The 27,023-nt window shown below is 39.3% G+C and overlaps 1 protein-coding gene across 2 annotated transcripts in view; it reads right to left on the bottom strand.

Annotated features, from left to right (window-relative positions):
* Positions 1-27,023, bottom strand: part of DOCK4 (dedicator of cytokinesis 4) — a 481,996-nt gene that overhangs the window by 254,549 nt on the left and 200,424 nt on the right. For both annotated transcript variants that reach the window (XM_082846152.1, XM_082846151.1), the window contains exons 2-6: positions 20,318-20,401; positions 17,719-17,759; positions 15,668-15,723; positions 11,629-11,725; positions 5,732-5,880 (exon numbers count right to left, since the gene is read on the bottom strand). In XM_082846152.1, coding sequence (XP_082702278.1) covers positions 5,732-5,880; positions 11,629-11,725; positions 15,668-15,723; positions 17,719-17,759; positions 20,318-20,401 — 427 coding nt within the window. The remainder of the gene's footprint in view (positions 1-5,731; positions 5,881-11,628; positions 11,726-15,667; positions 15,724-17,718; positions 17,760-20,317; positions 20,402-27,023) is intronic.

Consider the following 27,023-nt stretch of genomic DNA (forward strand, 5'->3'; position numbering starts at 1 on the left):
CCAAAATGTTCATTGCAGCTCTCTTTACAATAGTCAGGAGATGGAAACAACCTAACTGCCCATCATCGGATGAATGGATAAAGAAGATGTGGCACATATATACAATGGAATACTACTCAGCCATAAAAAGAAACGAAATTGAGCTATTTGTAATGAGGTGGGCGGACCCAGAGTCTGTCATACAGAGTGAAGTAAGTCAGAAAGAAAAAGACAAATACCGTATGCTAACACATATGTATGGAATTTAAGAAAAAAAAATGTCATGAAGAACCTAGGAGTAAGACAGGAATAAAGACACAGACCTACTGGAGAACGGACTTGAGGATATGGGGAGGGGGAAGGGTGAGCTGTGACAGGGCGAGAGAGAGTCATGGACATATACACACTAACAAACGTAAGGTAAATAGCTAGCGGGAAGCAGCCGCATGGCACAGGGATATCGGCTCGGTGCTTTGTGACTGCCTGGAGGGGTGGGATAGGGAGGGTGGGAGGGAGGGAGACGCAAGATGGAAGAGATATGGGAACATATGTATATGTATAACTGATTCACTGTTATAAAGCAGAAACTAACACACCATTGTAAAGTAATTATACCCCAATAAAGATGTTAAAAAAAAAAATCCTAAAATTCTGTGACCTCCCCAAAACCTCATTAGAGGTTTCATAAGTAAAAACCTCTTATTAATTCAGCACATACTTCAAGCCAGGTACTTCCCCAGCCACCCTGAGGGATTGTTGGTTTTAAGATTACGAGACTGTGGCCCTCTTGACGGTAGGACTTGGCTTTTAGATACTAAAACAGTTTCTCACTTTTCTTCACTTATGTTTCTCTTTAACAAACTTAAAAATCACACTCCCATTCTCTAATTTTTGTTGAACTTTCAAAGCACAAACTCGGTAATTCATTTTCAAAATGCCCATGTCTCCCTGTTAGTTTCTGAACTGTGTCCTCCCAAAATGTGTATGTTGAAACCTTAACCCCAATATGACTATATTTGAAAAGAGGGACTATAAGGAGATAATATAGGTTAAGTGAGGTCATTTGAGTGAGGCCCTAATCCAACGGGACTGGTGTCCTTAGAAGAAGAAGAGACTCCAGAGATTGTCCTTGTGTGGACACAGTAAGAAGGCAGCCATCTGCAAGCCAGCAACAGAGTACTCACCAGAAACTGAATTTGCTGGTACCTTGCTCACGGACTAGTAGCCTCCAGAATTATGAGAAAATAAATGTCTGCTGTTTAAGCCACCAGTCTGTGGTATTTTGTTATGGCAGCCTGAGCAGACTAATAAATCCCCCTTGCTATACCTCATCAGGGGATTCTGATAGGGTCTGTTCCCCATTCTCCATCCCATCCCAAGAGAGGACCACTGCACTACAACGTAAGATATCAGAAGACACCAGGTGAGTATTGCTGAGGAAAGATTATCTAGCAAAGGAAAGAGGATATAGGCATACCTTGTTTTTACTGCACTTTGCAGATATTACGTTTTTTTACAAGTTGAAGGTTTGTGGCAACCCTGTGTCAAGCACGCCTGTTTGCGCCATTTTTCCAATAGCATTTGTTCACCTCATGTCTCTGTGTCACATTTTGGTGACTCTCAAAATATTTTAAACTTTTTCATTATTACATTTGTTATGGGGATCTCTGATCAATGATCTTTGATGTCACTATCTTAATTGTTTTGACATTTTTTAGCAATAGAGTATTTTTAAATTAAGATATGTATATTTTTAATACATATTGCCATTGCACATTAATAGACTACAGTACAGTGTAAACATGACTTTTACATGCACTGGGGAATCAAAAAATTTTGTGACTTGCTTTATTGCAATATCCACTTTATTGCGGTGGTCCGGAGCCGAACCTGCTTTATTGCGGTGGTCCGGAACCGAACCTGCTTTATTGCGGTGGTCCGGAGCCGAACCTGCTTTATTGCGGTGGTCCGGAGCCGAACGTGCTTTATTGCGGTGGTCCGGAGCCGAACCTGCTTTATTGCGGTGGTCCGGAGCCGAACGTGCTTTATTGCGGTGGTCCGGAACCGAACCCGCTTTATTGCGGTGGTCCGGAGCCGAACCCGCTTTATTGCGGTGGTCTGGAGCCGAACGTGCTTTATTGCGGTGGTCCGGAACCGAAGGTGCTTTATTGCGGTGGTCCGGAACCGAAGGTGCTTTATTGCGGTGGTCCGGAACCGAACGTGCTTTATTGCGGTGGTCCGGAACCGAACGTGCTTTATTGCGGTGGTCTGGAACCGAACCTGCTTTATTGCGGTGGTCTGGAACCGAACCTATCTCTGCAGTGTGCCTGCATACAACCACATGTGAATCATGGCAGTCACCTCCTTCCCCATGTCACGTTCCATGAGGAGCTGCCCTACCATACTTTCTTCTGGGAGGGGCAGGGGGCAGCTGAAGTAGTTTAGTCATCTGACCATGTCCCCTTCCCGAGCCACACCTGACTGGCCCACAGGTAGGCACCTGACCAAAGGACAAATAATCCCTGGACTGGCCAGCAGCTCATGAGCAGCTGGTATAAAATGCTCAGTTTGAACATGAATAACGGATACTGGCTGTCAATGAGAACCTAGAAATTCACATAGCATCAACCATCTGAGAAACATGAAGGACAAGTGATCTACATCACTGCAGAATGACTGAGTTAAGACCAACTCCAGCAGCAGAGGTTCTGGAGTAGGTGTGGGATCCAGAACCTTCCTCAGCTTTGGGGCCCCAGGAGCTGGTGATCTGCAAGTCTTTTCCTCTCATAAGGCTTGGATTATTCAACTTCTGCTGGCTTCCTGGAGTCCTAGCTGTGTGAAGAGACTTTGATATGTTTCTATTTTGTTCTGTTAATTCCTAGGTATATCCTTAGGATAACCCTCCCACTGTGTGAGGCTTCTAAGCTCACAGAAGAGGATCAGGACAGTGCTCTAAAAAACAAGAAGAAATGAGGCAAAGACGGAAGGAACAGGATGGAAGGAGAGGACCTAGGGCATGGGAAGCCAGCAAGGGAAATGGGTGGGTGGGGGGTTAGTTTTATATTAACTCAGTCACTGAACTGCTTTGGGACATCAGGAAGGAAGAATGAATGGGTACTCCCTCCTGTATCATTATCACAGGAAAATCAAAGGACAGCACAGGACTCTACGGAGAACTGAGACAGGTGCTATTATTTTAAGTCTGTTCGAGGCTTCCAGGTGAGAACACTTCTTCTGATGGCCCCTTTAGGGAACAAGATGGGTTATCTCCTCCCCCTCCCCCTCCCCCTCCCCTCCCCCTCCCCCTCCCCTCCCCCTCCCCTCCCCCTCCCCCCAAGCTTCCTCCATCTAGAGGGCTTCTCTTCACCACTCTTCAACAGTCTGACATACAACTTGAGATTGAACACATCTTTCACTTATGTTCATCCTGAGATCTACATGCTGATAGACAATTTTGCAGAACGACTTAGTTTAATATGCAAGAGAATTATCTGAATTTGCTTTCCACTTTTGCTTTTCCATTCAGTAAGAAAACTATATTTAAAGGAATACAGTAAATGCACAATCTGTAAACTGTAAGTCATTTTAAATAAGTTGTCAAAGAAATTCAAAGGAAACAGAATGAGACCTCAGAAAATTCATGAATTTGAGGATGATCTAAATAAATTATATTGCTCACTTTCATGCACCAATGTTTTACCAACTTACCATAAATTAGCCAAAGAACTGCCCAAAGTACAAGCTAGAACTTACATGAGTCCAAACTGAGCCATGATTCAGTCATAATTAATGTTTTTCCCTCCTTTCCCTTCTTTGTCATCATCTTCCTTCCTAAAACTGAAAAAGTATCATCTTCTTGCCTGCTCTATATTTCTAAGCTATTTTTGATAAGCTAACTTCATCCAACTTTCTTCCTATTTACAAACTAGTCTTTTAAAGGAGGATCAGCACAATGACTAAGAGCCAATATAATTCAGAGAAAGCTCAAAGTTTTCTCAAAACAAACAAACAAAAAACACATGAAAGATGGGCAGCCTAAGTCATGGTCAAACAGTCTTCAGGGGCTTCCCTGGTGGTGCAGTGGTTGAGAGTCTGCCTGCCGATGCACGGGACACGGGTTCGTGCCCCGGTCCGGGAAGATCCCACATGCCGCGGAGCAGCTGGGCCCGTGAGCCATGGCCGCTGAGCCTGCGCATCTGGAGCCTGTGCTCCGCAACGGGAGAGGCCGCAACAGTGAGAGGCCAGCGTACCGCAAAAAAAAAAAAAAAGTCTTCAGATCTACCCCTCAAAGTGCTACCCCATCTCACACAGCGAGATCGGAGGCTCCATGCATGTGGCTGGCAAATCATCTCTCTCAGGAAGTGCTATGTGCTTTGAATCATGTTGCCCTGGAGCGGAAAGGGGCCTTGGATCTCTTCTAGCTCAACTTACTCCTTCGACAAGTGAGGAAACTGAAGTCAAGGAGGGCTCTGGAATTTGCCTGCCATCGTAAAAAAGCAGAGTTCCGAGTACAATGTCTTGCTGCATTCCAAACCTGCTCTTGTTTTTGACTCCCCAGAAGGAATAAATCTCCCTGAGATAAATGAATTAGGGCTGCTCTCCCGACTGTCGGTAAAAGGATGAATGGCACAGCTCACTCAACGAAATACCAGAAGGACTCTGGATGAGACAGAGGTTTAAAATGTGTTAGTTGGGTCCACGTCTTCATACCTGTAGTATGTGATATCTTGGCAGGAAACAAAACTGGCTTCTGATAAAGCGACTTTCTATGGTTAGAGGAAGCACACTCTCGTTTCAGATCAGTTTTTCCAGATTCAGCAAGAGGCAAATTTATCTGTGGTGCACATTTTACTGCCTTTTCCTTTTTCTGTCGGCTTTTCTTTTATTCTGTTGCCCTAAGATCCTTTGAAGGTCCAAATAGCAAATGGGGATTTGGGGAGAGGAAACGGAGGGAGGCTATGACCTTGTAGGATACCGGGGGACCATTTACCTTCCTTAAACTTAAGCCCATACAAGCCTAACATCATAGTCAAAGCTGGTTTATTCTAATTTCTCCCCCATATATTAACATTCATACTTAGTACAATATCAGCCTTCATCAGAGCTTTAAGTGATTAGAGATACTATTTAAAGTACTTGGCTGTTATTGTAGATTAGTCACTCACAGTTTTATTTAAAAGTAAATCTTGGTCAAGAGCAGCTTTTTTACTGAGCTCTCCCAAGTAGCTCCTCAAAGAGACTAATACGTATACACAGGCAGAATCAGGGCAATAGGGAGAGCGCGCCCCCTCCCACCCAGGGTACCTGTCCTAAGACTTTTAACAGAAGCTATTAGCATTAGCGTATCCCTCCAGATTACACCAACAACCTACTGCCACAATAAAGAAGAGGAATATATTTAGAAGGAAATTCACACGCCAAACCTAAAGCCTTGAAACAAGATGAATTTTTAGCAGACGCCATATCTGATTGACCCCAGTGAATACTTTGTATTTCATGAGCATTTGCACACTGTCAGAGCACACAGGGCAGTAGAGAACCGACAATGTCCTGGGACCCCCACCAGCCCTAGAGGATGCAGTTCTTGACTCTACTAGTGAGAGTTTGCACTAAGCCCCCCAAAGGGGAAAGATGGAAAAGCCTCCTCTGGTGTCTTCCAGAGATAGGACTGCATAGTGGCTCACACCTGTGTTGCAGTCACATCTGTTGTGTTCAGCCACCAGACACCACCCCCTCAGCGGCCAGTACTCACTCATTGCCCCAGTCCAGGCGGGCGGTGATGTGGCGCTTCACGTCCTTCATCCGATCATGGGTGAGATGCCCCACAAGCACCTGCCGCCGCAGATCCAGGATTTCATTCATGATGTGCCACAGCCGGTGGAAGAGATCGCCTTCATTTCTCTGGGAAATACACAAATGCGGAAATTCAATGATCAGTCACTGAGACATGGGGTAACCACAGAGGAAATGGGGGGCAGTCCTGCTTACCCTCTATGTGCTGGCCACTCTGTGGACAGATTCTCCATTAACAGACAGACTCTCCCCTTGGGTCCTCAAATGCACTCATTGCTCTACATGCTTTCATCCCATTTCATAATGCTGTTCTCCTGCACAAGAATCCAACTTCACTTCTCAGACTCCCCAACACAGACATTGTGTCCCAGGGTCCTCACTAAGCCTCCACACCCAAGCTTGGTCTCTGGCTTTACTTACTCTGCTTCCGTTTCTACCTCAAATCCTCTTTCTTTAGCTCCATCCAATTCTACTACCCTTCAAGGCTCCACCCGACTTCCACCTCCCTCAGGAAATCTTCCCCTTACAACTCTTGCTCACATTCTTTTTTCCCCTTCTCTGAAGTATGCCTGCATGTAATTAAAGCCAATTCAACAGAAAACACGGTTTTCCAATTATTTCTTACATGTTGGTCTTAATGCTTTACTGTGTTCCCATCAGAAGCTGGGTACACAGAGGGCTCTCACACTCGTTCATTGATGAATTTTCACTGCTCTTATCTGGTCAGTATTTAGACTTAAAAAGAAATGTTTTCTTTCTTACTTGTTGAACATTCATGTAAATTCAGGCTAATCGCCTGTGAAATTCATCAAGCGAGGAGGCTTAGTTGGAAAAAAGACAGGTTAAACTCCTGGCTTCAAATCTTGGTTTTGCCACTCACTAGTTTTATAGGCTTTGAGTATGGCTTTTGCCATCTGTGAAACAGGCACAGTACTAACTTCCTGTAAGGTTATTTTATGGATTAGAGATAACATTTGTGAAGAGACCCCAAGAGTACACTGATTAAGAGCACAGACTTGAAAGACAAACTACCTCAATCTGCATTGAAATTTTGCCCTTCACTGACTGAAAAACCTTTGGCAGTGTATTAACCTCTTTGTGCTTCTTTTCTTACCTGTAGAATGGCTATCATAGTACCTATCTCATAGGCTTGCTATAGGGATTGATGACTTCATATATTAAAACTCTGAGAACAATGCTTGGCCCAGAATAAATATCATGTAAGTAACAGCTGCTACTAATGCTGTTATCATTAATGTTCTGATTCAGAATAAACCCTCTTATAAATATTGTGTCTTTATCAAAATCTAAATGTATGTCTCTTCCCCAGAGATATTTAGGGTAAACCTTTTATAAGTATTGCATCTTCCATCAACCCTTCATCTTTCTTAAGAAGAAGCCATGCTTTTACTTTCTACAAAAATTATTAGTAGGCTATATGGATAGTGGTATGAAAGTATTGAGATGATCGTTCATCTAAAGTCCTCTACAGAGATACGCTGCCAGAAATACCAAGTTCTGGGTGATGGATGGGTAAAGATGGTCAGTCATAACATTCTTTTTCTTTTTTTGGTAAAAAGTAGTGATGGATCTTCTGCTTTATCAGTGCTTGGTGACTGGAAAAGCATTTTCATGTACCGTGCAGGTTAGGCAATGTGCCAGCTGACCAAGAAGGATTCTCCACGACACCATCCCTGTCCTCTGAGGTATCAATAATCTTGCTCTCAACTCCTAGAGCACTCTCTTGAGCCTGTTCTTCTATAACCTCTCACTCTTTACTCACGTTATACACTCCCATACAAGTCATTCCAAAGGTGCTATAATGTTTTAAGTCACTGGTCAGTGTCTGTGTTCTTCACCTGGTGTAAGCTCCCAACCACAATGGCTGAGACTGCACTACGTAGTCCCAGCAGCTGAAGAATGAAGGAAGGAAAACCTTGATTTAGAGTTGTTAGTTTTGGTGGATCTTGAGAGGTGGGTTCTGTTTAGATCATATAAAAGAACAAGCAGGGAAGATCAAGAAAAACTTGAGGAGGATGGACCTAGAGATCATCATACTAAGTGAAGTAAGCCAAACACAGAAAAACAAGCATCATATGATTTCACTTATGTGTGGAATCTAAAAAAAATGTTGCAAATGAACTTATTTACGAAACAGAAGGAGACTCACAGACACAGAGAACAAACTTACAATTATCAAAGGGGGAAAGTGGGGGGGGATAAATTAGAAGTTTGGGGTTAACAGACACATACTACTATATATAAAACAGATAAACAAGGACCTACTGTATAGCACAGGGAACTATATATTCAGTATCTTGCAATAACCTATAATGGAAAAGAATCTGAAAAAGGAATATATATATATGTGTATATATATATATACACATATATATATACACACACATATATGCTGTTCACCTGAAACTATGCTGTTCACCTGAAACTAACACAACATTGTAAATCAACTATACTTCAATTAAAAAATTAATTTAAAAAATTAAAATTAAAAAAAAAAACTTGAGGAACTCTGTGGTCAGAAAGAAAAGTTCACTTGAGTCAAAGAAATTACATAAGGAAAATATAAGTCAAATCTCATGCAGCTGGGGAGAGAGTCAGCTCTGCTTAAAATGACTGTCACAGTGTGAAAGTCACTTGTCCTGCTCTTGGGGAAGGCGTTCTGCAGTTGTCCAGAAGAATGGGCTTGATTTCCTAATAATGTCGCCTCTAGTTCTTAAGTCTAAGAGAACATTGAGCTGAGAAGAAGTCAGATCCTTTATAAAAGGAAAACAAGTTGGTCCGCTTTCCCTTTCAGGAAGAGGTGGCAGGAACAGTGACATACTGCAGTCCTGACCAGCAAACCCTCCCTACTAGTGCATGAAAACAGTACATATCTGTTTTGACAGCTAGTCAGAAAATGATGCTTCTTTAAAAACTGGATTTTAAAAATTGGATGGTTATGAAGACTGTTCAGGAAACGGGAAGGATGCTTTTGATATAATGTCAAATGAAAAAGGTAGGGTACAATATTAAACACTTAAAATAGAAAAATACCCAAACATTTTTACAATATATCAGAAAATTTCTGCAATATTTTTTGCAAAAAGTGAACTGTAAATATTTTAGTGTTGTAGAGAATGGGTAAGTTTTGATTTGCCTCAAGATGAAAATAATATAATTTTTGGAGCAGCAGACCTCAGTTTACAGCCAGGCTTTCCCACTTAGCATGGGACTCTGGATAGATTATCTTTGATGAGCTTCGAGAATAAAAACTACCTGGCAGAGTCCCACAGAAGACAGATGTGAAATACCCACCCAAAGGCCCGCACAAAAGTACTTGGTAAAAGATGGCTGCTGTATTTCTCCTAAACGTTTTGTGGTTAGATTACTGATACTTTATTAAGTGATATTTTAAAGGACATTAATTAGGCCATTACCAATGTTATTAAAAAGAGCAAATAGCATTTCTCAAGCATCTGCCATGTGCTTTTTTATGCTAAATGTCCTACGTATATTAAGTATATCTCATATACTACTTACAATTGACAAGATATTAGTGGCTCATCAAGCACCTTCCAGTGGAGAAGCTTCCAGTGGAGAAGCTAGCCTTAAAACTGTTAGGAAAGACCACAGACAGTACCCCAATACACTCAAGCATGATGAACTTGAACTAAAACATTTAGCAAAAACGTTTACATCAGGAAAAGAGAAAACAAAAGGTCCAACAGAGTCAAGTCAGCCTCCTTCTCAAGGTCAAAAATCTGGTACTTCCAGGTTAAACTTTATATTTTTTCCTAATAGAACTGACTACCATTCCAGTATCCAAGGAAACTTTGAAAAAATTCTCTCTCTGTTTCCGTCACTTAGGACGGTAGGAGGTGAGAAGGTTACTCCTAGAGCTTACAACACATAGGTTTTCAAGCCAATCAAGTATGTCCCCAAAATAGATGCTCGCAGCCTCAAAAGCAGGCAAAAATATCTAGATAAGGAAGAATCAAGTGGAAATTCAACTCTGTTCCTCACCAGCAGCTACATAAAAGGAAAAGTGCTGGTGCCTTAGCTCAGCTAATGGTTGACACTTACACTGTCATTATTTTTATAGTGGGTACTTAGGATGCAGTGATTTGAAAATTTTACATAGTTTCATTTTCCATGTTAGTGTCAGGTACAATATTAAATGAAATAATACTTGGGTTTTATATTCTTTCCAACACAAATTTTTTTAAATCTAAAAAGGAGATCTGCATTTCCTTTGTAGTCTCCCAGCACAGAGCCCTTGAGTTCAGTTATCTTGACAGTGCATTTACCTCACCCCAGCAAAGCCTAGACACTGTGTTTCATCTAAGATCATCTTGTGGACTTTAGTAGTGAGCCCTAATGCCACCAGCTCCAGGAGGGCATGGTCAGAGAAATCCAACATCAAAAGGGTTTTTATTAGTGACTTTTAAAGATTTTCTTGCCTCAATGAACTATCCTATTGCATTTTCTTTTTTAAATTTATTTATTTATTTATTTATTTATTTTTGGCTGCACTGGGTCTTCATTGCTGCACACAGGTTTTCTCTAGCTGTGGCGAGCAGGGGCTGCTCTGCGTTGCGGTGCGTGGCCTTCTCATTGTGGTGGCTTCTCTTGTTGCAGAGCACGGACTCTAGGCGTGCGGGCCTCAGTAGTTGTGGCTCGCGGGCTCAGTACTTGTGGCTCACAGACTCTAGAGTGCAGGCTCAGTAGTTGTGGCACACAGGTTTAGTTGCTCCTCGGCACATGGGATCTTCCCAGACTAGGGCTCGAACCCATGTTCCCCTGCATTGGCAGGTGGAATTTTAACCACTGCGCCACCAGGAAAGTGCCCCTATTGCATTTTCTATGTAGCAGAAAATAAAAACGGTCATTTTGTGCCCATGTCCCTCACTAATTTGGATTTTCTCTTTGACAGGCTATTTCAAATCATTTTGTCAGGATAAGTACACCTTTGTATTTTGAGCACATCCCTTCAAATGATTAAGCTGTTCTATAAATTCCTTTGAAAATCAGAGAAGAAATAAATTCATCTTCCCCAAAATGTCACCCCCAATTCCCCATATACAGTGGTTCAGAGTGAGGGGAGGGTACTAGATTTACATCGGAATCCCAGCTCAGCCATTTTCCAACTACTTGGCCTCCAGCAAGTTCTTCACTCTCGGCCTCATTTTCCTCATTTGTAAACTCAGGATGATCATAGTCTTTTATTTCCTTGAGTGGTAGTAAGGATTAAATGAGATACTACATATAGAGTACTTCCCACAGGGTTTGCACCACAGAAGACTCTCAGTAAGTACAACATGTAAATAGGTATATATATATATATATATATATATATATATATATATATATATACCCCAAAACACTGACCCCTTTTTTCCCCAAGAAACATTCCTTTCTCTTGTACATTTAGAACATTCTCATTGATTCTGGCTAAGCAGCCTATCATTTTTATTATACTTGAATAATTTATAGAGAATTAGAACATAAAAAATACCACCAATATGAAAATTGTATTGAAAATAAGTTTAGTTCCCCCTGAAAATTAAATGTATTCAGAAAGCCTGACCCTGGTTCCATGTAAACCATCCTATTTGATTAGATGCCAGGAAAGTGATCTTTTGCCTTCGTGCGGCTTGAAAAAGAACTTGCAAAATCCATTCTAGATGGACACAGGGATTAAAGCAACACTGAGTCTTATTAAGCTCTCTATCCCTAATTCCTGGAGGAGTACTAGTGACTTACAGCATGTGCTCAAATGCTAGTTGACACTCCTGTTCAGATATTTCTTAAAACAATTCTTTATCGGAAACATGATGCCATTAAAAAGTTACGTACCACATAGAGTTGTTTCCACATGGTTCCCCAGTCTCTTAATGTTGATGTCATTTCTGTGATAACAGAGTCTTCAGTGGGAATAACCATTTCAAATTGTCTGTGAAATTGAACAACAACAACAAAGTGTATATGCAAATGACATAGGCAATAATCTTAAACACTCTAAAAGGCCAACCAGGAAAGGAAGCTGCAGAGTTATTTTTGGTTCTGCAGACAGTAACCAGGATCCGATCATGAACTTGTGTGAGGAATGTAAAGTGGGTTACGGCAGTACCATAACAGAACGACCAGCCACTTTATCCAGATCAAGTCTGAGCAGTGTGGTGGTGAAGCAACAATAGCAGAAGAGTTCTGCTCCAGCCACAGTTTGACCTCTAAAGAGCAACTCGTTTAACTTCTCCAAGTCCCAAAGTCCTTGTGTGTAACATGAGGTCACCAGGCTACATAAACTGTGAGATGGCTTTTGCCTTCCAAGCTCTATGACTATAGGACTCAAAGGGAGGGACAGGCTCATTCAACGATCAGGCTTTGATGGCTGCAAACATCTAAACTAACTCACCGTTATAAACAACTAGACACTGATATACTGACTGAACACTCACTTGTTCTCATTAACACTTCATTTTCATGACTTGCCAACAAGACCATGAAAAATGATTACTACTATCAGTAATGTTGTCATGCATCACAGAACTTATTAAGGGTTTGACATCACAGATATTTGAATACCCATTGCAGAACGCTCCGCTCCATGATTAGGGCAATATATTTCTCCTATTTCTTTTCTAAACATCAGAAACTATACTTGGAAAATATTCATACCAACATCTAGCAGGGTATGTATGGTGGTCCTAATATTAAGGAGATATAGAAGGAGATGGAGGGAAAAAACAGAAGATTGAATTGGTCTTCTGTATTCTATCTTTGACATACAATAACCTTTTCTTCTCGTCTCTAGTTTCTTTTTTCAAATTCTTCCAGTTTTTGCGCAGCTTAAAATGGGTAAGTGTCTATTAATACTACAGCTTCTCAAAAGAATGCTAACTGACTGTACTGATGGGGATTATCTCTTCATTTGAGTATTTTTTTCCAAGGACAATATCTAATATGTAGACACTGAACCAGGTTACATGGATGATCAAGGGAAAATTACTTCGTAGCATGAGGCTAATAATTGCTCTGCATTCCTTTTTGACGTTATGTCCAAAGTGCATATAATTTTTTTGGTAAAGTTTTCTTGACAGCAAGTATGGGAATTAAAATCTTCCCTTGATTTCTTCACCAACAGAGCCTCTCCTCAGTTCATACTGCTGCTAAAGTACTGACCCTGTGAATGTTTTATTCCTTTCTAGAGCTTACACACTGCTGAAAACATAAAGCTGGGCTGTAAAACTAGAAATAAAAGTAAACAGTAATATATGAACTGTGACATATATAGAACCTTTTATCAAGTCTATATAATATGACATTTTTAAATGGTAGTGCATTTATTTTGCTTTTGAAGCAGCTGTTGCAATTTAAAGGATGAATATCTGGAGACAGAGACTATAAAATGATAGAATGCAAGGTCAGGAGGGAACAGTGAATTTCCAGGAAAACTCAACAACCTACTTAACATCTAAAAACTGAAATGACCTCAGCAGGAATTAAACAATAAAGAAGTGACCTCACCAACTGTAATTTAAGGACCCCTGTCAGTCCTGCATTGCTCTGAAGACCCAGGAAAGAACATAAAGGCAATTCAGCCTGTGGGAAGTTGATTTGGGGTTTGTTCAACCAAAATGTAAATTTTTAAGAAGCACAGAATTGCCATTTTAGGTGAGGCAGCTGTTTCCTTTTAATTATACCAAAATCAACATTCAAACAGTCTGTCATAAGTAGTTGCCCCTGAAATTATATTTTGTTCAGTTATTCTGAGATGAACTTTGCAGCTATTTCATCCTGGTGGGCAATCAGGGTGCTAATCCCCTGAAAATAAGGCAGGTAACATCAAAATCCCAAAGAGGTTCCTCTCTGGGAAAGCAATCACCTGGCAACACGTGTTCTTGAATGTTTTCAGGCTAAAGTTTTTCTTCCAGTTAATAGTCCTAGAGCCTAAAGTCTCAATGAATTCCAACATTTTTTTTTTTTAAGAAAATAAATTTTGGTTCTCCCCTTAAGTTCTCTTGCTGTATAATGCTTATCATGCCCTCTTTCAGGTGGAGAACCCACAACCAAGTCTTAAACTTACACGACCAAATTCTGAGACACCTTTACCCATATTTAAACTTCCTCGGACTCAAGGGAGCCAGATACTCACCACTTACTGGCTGGGACAAAAATAAAAAAAGAAGATACTTGTTTCAATTAAAATTATGTCCCACCCCAATACAGTTTGAGAGAGAGGACTTTCACTGGGTGAAGTGATGCTTGACGTTTTTGCTAGCATCTTCTCTTTTCTCTTCCTCGGTCAGAGTATAAGATGGGGGCTGGGTGGCCCTCTGCTCTGGAGAGTTGAGGGGATCAGGGTGGGGCTTGGGGCAAAGGCAGCAAAGAACTCTGGCTGCAGGGGGTCTGCTCAAGTGGACTCTTTAAGGGACAGGGTAGAAACCCTGGGTTTCAACATTGCCTAGACCAGATCACTAGGGCAGAAAGGTCAGAACAAAGAGTAAGCATGTGTTTTCTGGAGTGTCCCTTGGTTTACTTGAAGGGAGCTGGATAGAGCCTGGTGGAAGAATTCCAAAAGGATTAATAACTCTGCTTGACTCACTTCTGGTGGATTATAACTGCACAACATTTCTGATGGACACACATTTTTTAAAAGAGTAATAGTAGTGGTAATTATTAGTATTAGAATTATGTTTTTAACCTACTGTTTTAAATAATTACTACTACTATCAAAATAATAATAATAATACTGCTTAAAGTAACTGACATATATAAGACATATAACATAAGGATCTCCTAGACTCTTTAAGTTTTATCCACATACTCAAAGTAGTTACACCATATACTCTCAGCCACCTGAAGAAATTATTTCACTGAGCTAAGATTTAATACTCTACCTTTATAGAGAGTGGATATAAGAATCACCCATTTGAATAGCCTCCATGGAACTTTTCCGGTAAAAATAAAGTTTGAAGATATAATTTAATATGCTTTAAAATGTGCTTTAATAATTTAATAAATTCCTATTTTTTGCTACTTGATGAATAATGAAATTTTTATGGTACAACCTGCATTGTTTCTTTTGTCATAAAATGAAAATTATTCAGTGATCCAATGCATATTCCTTGTGACATTGGCAGCAAATATTTGGATTCACTTAAAATGAATAATCTGCTTATGTTAACCACTTAAATAAGCAAGTGCTACTCTTTCATTCTGTGATATTGTATTTGAATAATCTTTTATCATAACAGCTGCTTTAAGTCCTTTTGGACACAGACTGGGAAAACCTCTTCAAATATATCAGAAATCCTAAGTGATGAATGAGCTCAATCAAACAAACAGCACAGAAATGATGTTCTCTGAAGCAGAATAGCGGCTTTGTGAAATGGTCACACAAGGATATGGTATTAACCCCAAACAGGAAAATAATGGCAGACTTGGCTGCTTATAATTCAGTAGTGAATCTAGGAAATTCCTGGGGTTGAGACATGACTCAGCATTTGATGGGTGTGACTGCCATGCTTCCCTACACAGCAGGAAACCAAGAAAAACCAACTCCTTTTGCTTAAAGCAGAAACTAACACACCATTGTAAAGCAATTATACTCCAATAAAGATGTTAAAAAAAAAAAAGGTTAGGCCGATTCCATGATTTCTGGACAATGAGAGACCTCCAGAGCCCTAGATCCTACTGTTGTCCAACACACAGACGTGGTTCGTGAATTTTCTCCGCCAACTGCCTTAGTGTAATCTGTCTTTATCAAACAACACAGACAATGGCATGCTTTTCTATAGTTCATTTTTCAAGACAATTACTAAGTCTTCAAATTCCAAAATAAGTAATGGTTCTATGAAAAATCCTTCAACTATTAATAAAATTCATTTCTTACCCTTTGTTCTTTACACATGCATTTTTCAAGTGAACGTAGCTGGAAGGAAATATACCCTGGAAGAGAAAACATGCAGGTTATGGTTCTAGCTGTCTATTACAGCAGAGTTAGTTTTGTAAGTCATATGTATAAAATATAGCCACACAACCATAACAACACTAGGAAGAAGGAATCTCTAACATATTCTTTAGGCTAAATCTATTGTAGCTTAGACCCATTCATTTTATTTTCTACTACTTACCAGTTTACAAATTTAGAGATACTTTAAAATAAATATAATCAAAAAATTAAATCCCACTCAAAAGTATATTCTTTATAAAACAGAAAATTTTTATATTTTCAAGAATTCTATATAGAAAGCATGTTGAATAAGAATTTTTTTTTAATACTCCAGTATTGAAAGAAGGGAGTTTTTGTTTGTTTGTTTTCATTGTAGTTCTTTTTCTTCTCTCCAAAAATACTCATGTGTCTATTTAAAAATATATACTAAAAAATACCACTAAGAATCTGGAAACAATCTGTGTATTACATGTTAGGGAAGATCTTTGATGAAAACATAGCATCAATTAATCACCAGGCTGCCATTTTGACGGAATAAAAATTAAACAAAAGAAGCCACGCTAGCTTAAAGCCTTTTATTGTAGGGAAAAGCTAGGGCAAGGAAATTATTCCTTTGTTCTAAATGAGAAATTGAAAAAAACATTAAAAAGAAGAGCATCAATTTTATTATCCATTAAACAACAATATTCTCTCAATGATTTTTTAGGTACAATTAAATGACAACTTCAATTAAATATTTAGGAAAACAAATGTCATTTGAATACATTATCACCACTGTGGATCCAAGGATAATATAAAATTTAACTAGCAAGTTCTGTAATATACAACAGTAGTAAATAGGTATATAGGTTAAAAAAATAACTTTTTTTTTCCTTTGGAATTTAAATTTACCTTAATATGGTAGGAATAACAAATAGAGTAATTATAGTAATTAACAAGAAAAAGTCAGAACTTGAGGTTCAAAGGGTAACAGAAGTAACAAACCATAACACATTTTTTCTCAAGCATGTACTAAATGAAAAATTAAATACTGAAGCTACATTTGCATGTGCCTGCAGATGTCCAAAAATAACTTTAAATGAGGGTTAAAGTATCAGGCTCTCCTTTAGAATGGCCTAAAATAAATGAAATAAAGAAATAAACACAGTTGGATGATCCGGAAAAAAGGTATATTTAAGCAGAAAGGCAGACAAAAGAGTTTAGATGGCTTATATTAGACTTTGGTAATGAGAAATGATACAATTTCTTATCTACAATCCTAGTAAAACCAGAATTAAACCGAAAAATGAACATGACATGTAAAAAAAGATTAGAGAAATGTGGGTAGCATGGGTAGATTAGAACAAAGTATTAGAAAAAATATAGATATTAGCGAGGATTAGTGTCAAAATCATAAACTTCATAAATGAAAGGTAAAAGAAAAATCATATTACTTCCTACTATAATTCCTTAGGATTTATATAAATATATAAAGGATAATGAGTCTTAGTTTTTGTCTGTAATGGTAAGAAAGATGGACTCTTTATATGATTTTCCCACATTTCAGCTCCTCAAATCCAAAGGGACTCTTAACATACCCTACAATAAACCTGTTTCTCCACACCAACTTTTTACAAATGATACCACAGAAAACTTAAAGATTAAATACCTCTATTCAGTGTTTCTTTTGGAATATATATATTTCCCCTGCCTGAATTTTACTTTCACTCTCTGTGAAACTAACACTTCAAAAAGATTTTTTTGTATATATAGTAAGCCTATTAAGGTCTTCTCAGTATAAATTTCAGGAGCTACATAGGATTATCATTTGAATAGCATGTCTTAACTATAATCCAAGTTCAAAAGAATTTCCAAAATTATGAAAATCTGTATTGCCATTTAGTATTTCAACTAAGAGTCCCAACTGTAATTTCAATTGTATAATGAAATAAAGAAAAATAACTGTCTTTCTTAAAAATCCCATAATTATGGTTAAAAGCAATAATTTTTACCTTGATATTTGGGTTTTTTAAGGCAAATCCTCTGTACCAGCCTGTGGAGAAATAATCATGGTCATATTTCAATAAATCATTACAATACTTTGAAGAAATGATTAGAAATCAATCTGTCCTTTACTGATGGAATTTTACCTTACATATAAATATTCTAGGTATAAACATAATGGGGGTTGGGATTAGGCTCGACTAACAGTCAAGTGACTACTAGTTTAAGTCTTCTATTAATAAAATCATTTACAAATTGTATTGGAAATACACATGAAAAATAGAAGCATGCATAACGGAAATAAAGGCTTTGGAATCAGAGTATTGCACTTAAATTCTGGCTTTGCTACTTATTAGCTGTTGAATCTTGGGCAAATTAATTGACCTCTCTGAGCTTAGTTTCACTTCATTTTATAAAACGCTACACTACATCCCAGGGAAATTCAAAAATCTACACAAGATTTAACATAGTTCCAAATTCTCTTTGCCTGACTACAAAGCCCAGACTCTACCATCAAAGCATAGTGCTCAGCCAGCAGTTCTGTAGTGAATTCACACATTTCTTCAGCTTACTGTCTTGGGTTAGGATCAGTCTGATAGCCTAAGAAGAGTGAAGCCAAGTCTCATCTACTAAGAGAACTAATGGCACTCTTTCATCCACACATAGTTTTTATTCTGTAGAATGCCTATTACTTAATCTCCAAGGAACTCTGAATCAATTTTACGGCACTATCCTTAATGGGGAACATATCTTTTTATAGTTTAAAACAATTACAGGGTGTGTATATATATATATATACATAGATAGATAGATAGATAGATATTTATATGGTTAATATATAGCCCCCTATAAATGTATTATTTTCAATTTATTTTTTCTTCAAGAACAAAAACCATTTTGCTTAGTGGTAAGAAATTATTTTTATCATGTAACAAATGTTATATGGAATTGAATCTGTTTTTGATTAATAGAACTTTTAGAAAGAAGTATCTGAGATTTGCATTTAAATATTTTTGTTCCTCATAAGTTTTCTCAAAAGAATATATTGTAAAACATCATTTTGAAATCAATCTGGACAGAACAGAATGAATTGAGAAATGGAATCTCTATAATGTCAGGGTTTACTATATCCCTTAAAGACATCCATCCAAGAAATATAGCCATTCTTAAACAACTATTTTAACAGAAACCAAAACTTTTTGAGAATTGCAGATATGTCATAGAGAGGTCTCTGTCCAACTACAGCATACAGAAAGGTTTTCAGGTTATAAAACAGCTCCCAGGGGCTTCCCTGGTGGCGCAGTGGTTGAGAATCTGCCTGCCAATGCAGGGGACACGGGTTCAAGCCCTGGTCTGGGAAGGTCCCACATGCCGCGGAGCAACTAGGCCCGTGAGCCACAACTACTGAGCCTGCGCGTCTGGAGCCTGTGCTCCGCAACAAGAGAGGCCGCGATAGTGAGAGGCCCGCGCAGCGCAATGAAGAGTGGCCCCCGCTCGCCGCAACTAGAGAGAGCCCTTGCACAGAAACGAAGACCCAACACAGCCAAAAATAAATAAATATATATATAAATTAATTAATTAAAAAACCAAAAATACAGCTCCTATAGTTGTGAAGCCCATTTTCACCAATTCAAAACAGACTTTATATTTATCTGTAAAGAAAACAGAAACAAAATATATCTGGCAATGACAGAGATAAACTTAATTTTTATTAGTTACATTGGACAAAATAAATGTCCATGTATCACCACAATTTAATAACAGGCTCTAACTAAAAGTAATAGTTCTATTTGGGAGAACACAATTTTGCCAATAATGAACCTTGATATGATAGAATCTTACCATATTATAAATTCCTAATAAGGACAATATATTAAGAGGAAAAACAGTTATCTTTGGATATACTGATAGGACTTTACAATGTGGCCATTTTGATAAGAAAAAAACAGTAGTCATTTCATCTGGGATCTTTTTAAGGACTAGAGTTTAAGGATGTTTTGTTGACCAGGAATAGAAGCATTTGAGAACGTACATATTAGGTCGATTGAATGAGATACCTGTTACATAAATTAATCATACAAGTTCATTTAACTTTTCAAATGCAGTGAATAACTTCAGCCCAGATTTGAGGGAGGTGAGGAGATGGCTGCAGGACTAGAGCAGAGTTGGCCTGGGCAGGAGTCCCACCTGGAGGCATCTGGTTACCCAACCTGGGGTAAGGCATTTCTGCTCTAGACCTCTTTCTTTCTGTCCTGGGGAACCCACCAGACTCTTGACATTCTAAGAAAGGCCTTCTTGTTTGGCCCCAAGTCATGAACTCTCACAAATTCAATAGTCTCAATTGCTTTCTATGTTGGCATCTAGTGAATATAAGTAAATAATATTAGGAAAAAATACAATCAGCTTAAAAATACCGAATAATGCTTTCCCATAAGCCAAACATTCAATATGCAAAAAAAAAGTTTTGTTAAAAATGGTTCACTGTGACTACTGGGGAAATTCCAGGGATTGATAGAAGTATGGAAACAATCTGTAAACTTTATGAACTGTCCAGTGTTGCAGGAGATGGTTTATACAACCTCAAACAATCAACACTAGTCTACTTACCATCACACTTCTCCAGGATCTGAACTGTATCTCCAATTTCCAATGACAGGCCATATGGGACAGTTCCTCGAAAACTGGCAATAACTGTAAGAAATGACATAGGTTATATGGAGATGATCATCATATCAGTTATAGCCAGTTATACTGCTTACTATTAAATGTTATTGACTAGGAAAAATGAATGTGAGTAGGAAATACACATTGATAGCTAGAGCCGGCTGTCATATCCTAATTTGACAGATTCTTGAAGAAAGTCAATCTTCAAGTTTACATAATTCGCCAACTTCTTGGTCGAATAAGTGTTATTAATACAAATTTCAAAGATGTGGAATTGGGCTTCCCTGGTGGCGCAGTGGTTGAGAGTCCGCCTGCCGATGCAGGGGACACAGGTTCGTGCCCTGGTCCGGGAAGTTCCCACATGCCGCGGAGCGGCTGGGCCCGTGAGCCATGGCCCCTGAGCCTGCACATCCAGAGCCTGTGCTCCACAACAGGACAGGCCACAACAGTGAGAGGCCTGCGTACCGCAAAAACATAAATAAATAAAAAATAAGTAAGGAATATATTTCTTACTTATTAATAAGCTTGGTTTACCTTTCTGCTATGCTGTTTGCAGGATATTTCTTTTCCAGAAAGTCCTCAAGAGAAGGGACTGCACCTATTTGCTCATTAATATGTCCCCAGGGCCTAGCCCAGTATGTGGCATTACAGCAGTCTTCTGCTTCTGTAGTAAGCAATGGTGATGCCTGGACCTCTCCCCTGGGTCTAAACACACGGCCACCGTGACAGTTCCCACATGCCTCAGCTCTCAGACCATTTGGAATTGAGGGGAGTCACCATTTAGCCTTAACCTAATGGTTACAGATTGATTGGTTTCTGAAACATTTCACAGGGCTGGGCAGGACTAGGATACCAGAGAGAAAGAGTGCACAGATTAACCATCCCTTGGTGATTTGAGTGGTTAAGGGAGAATAAAAGCACAGTGATTCTCCCCGGGAAAGTAACACTTGAGTCATAAAGGAGACAAGGATAGAAAATTTTAAAAATGTACCTCAACACACGAAAAGAGAAAGAGACATCTCCTGTTAAATACTATACACGCTGAAACCACCTTGCAATTCACATCCAAAAAAATGATAGTAAATGCTTTGACTGCATGATTTTTAAAAGCCCAGAATTTTGGAAGTGAATTTTATAATTCTCTTTCAGATGGTGAGACTTAGATACAACTCCAATCCCCAAAATAAATTATTGTTATTGCTATGAATGTGTTTTAAAAGCCTGAAGGAATACATGAACCTGTCAATAAATGAAAACATGCCAATAAGTAATGGGCTTTCAGAGAAGTCTAAAGCTGTTTTACGATCTCAAAACAAAATTAGCAGTAGCAGTCAAAACACAGGACAGAAAACATAACCTAAAGTACATGAGGTAGATAAAAATAACTACATAGTAACCAAGTTAGAACGTTTTAGATAAGCACTAGTTCATGATGTCATTTTCTAACTATAACCATAAATACCCTATGACCTCATGTTGATGTCCTAGAAGACATGTCTGCTTGAAAAATAATCAAAGGTCTGTATATCTTGACAGATTACTTCAAATAATAATTCAGAGACCTCTTCTTATAAGGGATCAACAACTGAATAGAGAGCAGATTGAGTATAATTTAAAAGACTCCAAAGCAAGCTTGTACCCAGAATTGCCTGTCTACACTCATGAAGTTACCTTAATCTCTCACAACCCTAGTGTCTCAACTCTGCACTACTGATGCTTCTATGAGAGGTCTATGTGTACGGGCACCCAACCCAGCTCTGTGTACAGCTCTTACCACTCACAAATGCTATTGTAACTCCCAAGGCTGCCATGACTACGTCCCCTACTGCTGGTCGCTCTGTCCTACCCCTCATCGCCTTCTTGAACATGGCAGTACCATTCACGAATTCCATTTCTTCACCATCCCTTCATGCCTCGGCCCTTCACTTCACTGTGTTCTGAAACTGCTCTGTTCCCTAACTGTGACCACATTCATATTGCCTTTCAGGAGTCTATCTTCTTTTGAATCTTCTACTGCTTCTCTCATACCCTCCAGCCTTCTTCTGTAGACCTTCTTTCCCTAACCCTCTTCTTACATGTTGCTGTCAAAAAGGCTGGGTGTAGGAAAATAACATCAAACTTGGCATCATGAGACGTGGGTTTGAACCCAGATCTGACCATTTATTAGCTGTGTGACTTTGGTCAATATACCAACCTCTCAGAATCTCCATTACCTCATGAGGAAAATGCGGGTAACAATGAAGAAACTGCTAAAGGTAGTGGAGGATTAAATAAGGCACCTATCAGAAATAATTTACCACACTGGTATACTCTAGCTATTTAAAAATATCTCAATCGTAAAACTATACTTTTTTTCCTTCGATCCATATACATTCTCCCTATTTGGAGAATGTGCTAAGACTTCCAGAATCACCTGTCGCTATATGACTTGCCAAGTCTCTCTCCAGTCCTGATCTGTGGCCTCAGCAGCTGACACAAACTTCCAACTTGTATATCTCTATTTAGAGGTCTAAGCACCTAAAACTTAGCATGGCTTCAACTGAATTCATTATCTCCCCTCCGCCTCCAGCCAAATCTAAGCAATTTTCTCTCTCCCAATCACCCACTCTAAAATGTTAGTCTTCTGCTGTAAGTCCTGCCTTCTCTCGCTATTCCTAGGTGGATTTCTCTGCATCACTCCGAAGGGCCGCTGGAAAGCCTTCCCGGAAGGCTCCCTGTCTCCACGGTTGTCCTTCCTCAACACAGCATCTATGAGGCCACCAGAGGTCCCTTTGATTCTGTCACACTTGTACTTAAATGCTTTTTGGATATGTGGCATCAGGAAAATTTTATTAGGTTCAATTTCTTTTCTTTAAAGGAAAAGGTAATAAGACATATCATGCCATATCAGACAACAGTTTGATGGGGTTGTTTTCCTTTTATTTCATGCCACCGTTTAGCTGATACAATCCTTACATGTCTCCAAGCCAGATCCTCGTCTATTGCCCCCAATTCTGTCGAATGGTAGCACTGTGTCCAACGACTCTACAAGCCAGAAACCCAGGAGTCATTCACATGCCCCCGACCCACATATCCAGTCCAAGACCCACATCACAATGGCCTTATCTCTTTGATATCTCCCAAAGCCATCTTCTTCTCAACTTCTCCACTCCCACCACTGCCCTAGCTTCGTTATCACCTCTTGCCTGGCCTTCTCTAGCAGTCTCCTTATAGGGCTGTGCCCATCTACTCAGGTTCCTCTTCAATCCATTTCTCACACAGCAGTTAGAGAGGTTTTTTCAAAATTCACATTTGATGATGTCATCATCCTCATAAATATATCAAAGCTCTGAGAATAATAGAAAAAATCAGTACTACAGCCTGTAAGGTCCTGCCCTTTTCTCGTTTCATCCTGTACTTCTCAACCCTGACTTTCTATACTCTGGTCACAAAGACCTTCCTTGTTATACTCCCTCCCACACAGGACTTTGCCCATGATCGACCCCTTGCAAGGAATTCTCTTCCTTTCCCTCCCCACCAAGTTAAGGTGTATTCACCCTACAGATGTCGGTTCACTGGTCACTTCTCAAAGCAGCTTTCCTCGACACACATCCCCTCACCCCAATTGCACACTCTCATAGCACCATATACCACTCAACCATCCCCTCTTATTTGTGCAAGTTTTTGAATGATGTCTCCTGCAACAGACTGTAAGTTCCATGGATATAAGGACGAGGTTAGTTCTAGGTCCCAATTGTCTACCTAATTCAGTTTAGAGCCTGGCACACAAACTGAACTCGGTAAATAATCGCTGAGGGGATGAATGAGGGCAGAGTCATTACCGTTACGTGTTCTGGTCTTAGGCAGTCAGGTTCCTTTATTATGGGCAATTCTATTTTAAGAGGGCGCTCAAAATTCTAAGAACCAAACTATACTACCTGTGAAAACTCATTCTTTCATAGGAGCTGTTTAAAACTGGGAGGACAGGTTGTCTGGGTCATAACAGTGTATCACCTCATTTCTTACCCAAGAAGTCTACGTGGGTGAATCCTGACTTCACTCTTCAGCTATATCATATTTGATAACTATTAAAGGCAAGCTATTAAGTTCTTCAGTCTCACTGGGCTTCAGATGGCTCCTCTATAAAACAAAGGAGCTAGACAAGGTGAACTGAAAGGTCCCTGCCAGCCTGCAATTCTGAGAGTCTGGAAGAGGCCCTTCAGCTCAGCACAACAGAGCATGATATATAACTGAAGCACTCTGTCCCCAGACCAGCCTTGCTTTGGTTTTAGTCACTGCCTGAGTTCTGAAAGAATGGACATCTGTCCCCACCTGCAACAGCCATCTGATGAAGCAGAGGGAAAGCCTGTTCTCAGTATCTCCTACAAAGTCCTTTACCACTGCTCTCCTGCTACCTTTCCAGGCTCCCATCCCAGCTACCTCTCCACACACTGCCCTCCACACTGTCATACCTAAATTCTCATCAAGTTCTTTCATGCAGGCCTCAGTGCCTTTATACATATTATCCCCTTTGCGGGAGTTGCATTCCCCAGCCCTTCTACACTGGATACTGCAAAGTAGCCTTAGTTCTAGGTCTAGCTCCAAGGTTAGCCCTTTCAATTTCCTACTTCCTTTTCCCCATCCTTGGGCCCAAATGGAATCATTTACTCTTTCATCTGTGCTCCAAGGGCGCTCTGACCACACCTTAAATAGGGCAAGGTATCACATACTATTTAGCACTTTATTTATCTGTGTCTTTCTACTTGAGAACTTGAACTACTTTTTCTTTCTTTTTTTATTGACATATAGTACTAAGTTTAAGGTGTACAGCAGTAATGATTTGACTTACATGCATCATGAAATGAGTATCACAGTAAGTTTAGTGAACATCCATCATCTCATATAGATACAAAATTAAAGAAATAGAAAAAATATTTTTTTTCTTGTGATGAGAACTCTTAGGATTTAGTCCTAACATATATATATAACATATAGCCATGTTAATTATATTTATCATGTTGTACATTACATCTCTAATATTTATCTTATAAATAAGTTTGTACCTTTCACTGCCTTCATCCAGTTCCCCCTTCCACCTATGGTAACCACAAATCTCATCTCTTTTTCTATAAGTTTGTTTTTTTGTTTTTGAAGTATAATTGACCTACAGCACTATGTTAGTTCTTGGTGTACAACATAGTGATTCCATATTTCTATGCATTTCAAAATGATCACCACAGTAAGTCTAGTTATGATGTCACCATATATACATACCCATAGTTATTTTTTTTTCTTTTCTATTAAGGTTTATTATAGGATATTGAATATACTTCCCTGTGCTATACAGTAGGACCTTGTTGTTTATCCATCCTATGTATAATAGTTTGCATCTGCTAGTCCCAAACTCCCAAGAGAACTTGGACTATTTTTAATTCATCTTCCATAAACCAGCATACAAATGTGTCAGTGCATGAATGGAGAATGAACACACATATGGAATGAATGAATGAAGCCACTGAAAAATGGTAGTCAGGTTTTAATGGATTCAGATTATGTCAGGGGCACCTCTCATAACTTAAAACATCTAAAATAAATATTGAACTGCAGATCATATTGGAGAGTAACACTTTTTTAGGCTACAGTTCAAGGCATGACTTTGATCTTTACCTTCTAAAATGGCAAGTCATTTCCAACCTTTGAATTACACAAGTAACTCTACCTTGCAATGTATGAAAGTCATGAATGGATGGATGAATGCTATCCTCTTTATGTTTCAGGTTATGAAAAAGAATGTTGAAAGGGGAAGGCAGTTCTAGGTAAAAGAGCAAAAGATCTGAATACATGACTGGCTCAAATTTACTAGTGGTAGTACATAATGTATCATGAAGTAACGAAAACTGGTTTATTAAAGCAAAGATTCAAAGAAAACACAGGCATTCATGAAACCTCAATCTGCATTTCCATCAAGTGCACTTGAAGAATATGTTATGTTTAGATTCCATTTTGGATACAACTTTCCAACTAAATTCCCAAATCCTCCAAGCATTTTTGCATGAAACAAGTCCACAGTTGAAAATTCATCTTGTCCCCAGTTGTTGTAAAGTAGCTCTGTCTTTATCCAAAGGTCTTCTCATCCTACACTTTCCAGGGGCATTTCCCCACCAATAATATTTGGGTTTACTGAACATGACCACACATTGTCTTGATCCCTCGATTTTTTTTTGTTGTTTGTTCTCTTATAAATTGAACCACTTTAGTAGCTACAGAAAAGATCATAGAGAATGAATCATTCATAGATCTGGAAACATAAAGGTTCAATACTATTGTTTCAGTCCTAAGGATCGTGGGAGTACAGTTTTAAACAGCACATAAAAACTACTATATGGTATTGTTTTCATCTCTGCCCCTTTGCTACTATATAAAAATTTATTTGGGGGGCTTCCCTGGTGGCGCAGTGGTTGAGAGTCCGCCTGTCGATGCAGGGGACACGGGTTCGTGCCCCGGTCCGGGAAGATCCCACATGCCGCGGAGCGGCTGGGCCCGTGAGCCATGGCCGCTGAGCCTGCGCGTCCGGAGCCTGTGCTCCGCAACGGGAGAGGCCACACCAGTGAGAGGCCCGCGTACAGCAAAAACAAAAAACAAAAAACAAAAAACAAAAAACAAAAATTTA

This window comes from Leucopleurus acutus (assembly GCF_964270905.1).
Source record: "Leucopleurus acutus genome assembly, chromosome: 9".
Classification (NCBI taxonomy): Eukaryota; Metazoa; Chordata; class Mammalia; order Artiodactyla; family Delphinidae; genus Leucopleurus; species Leucopleurus acutus.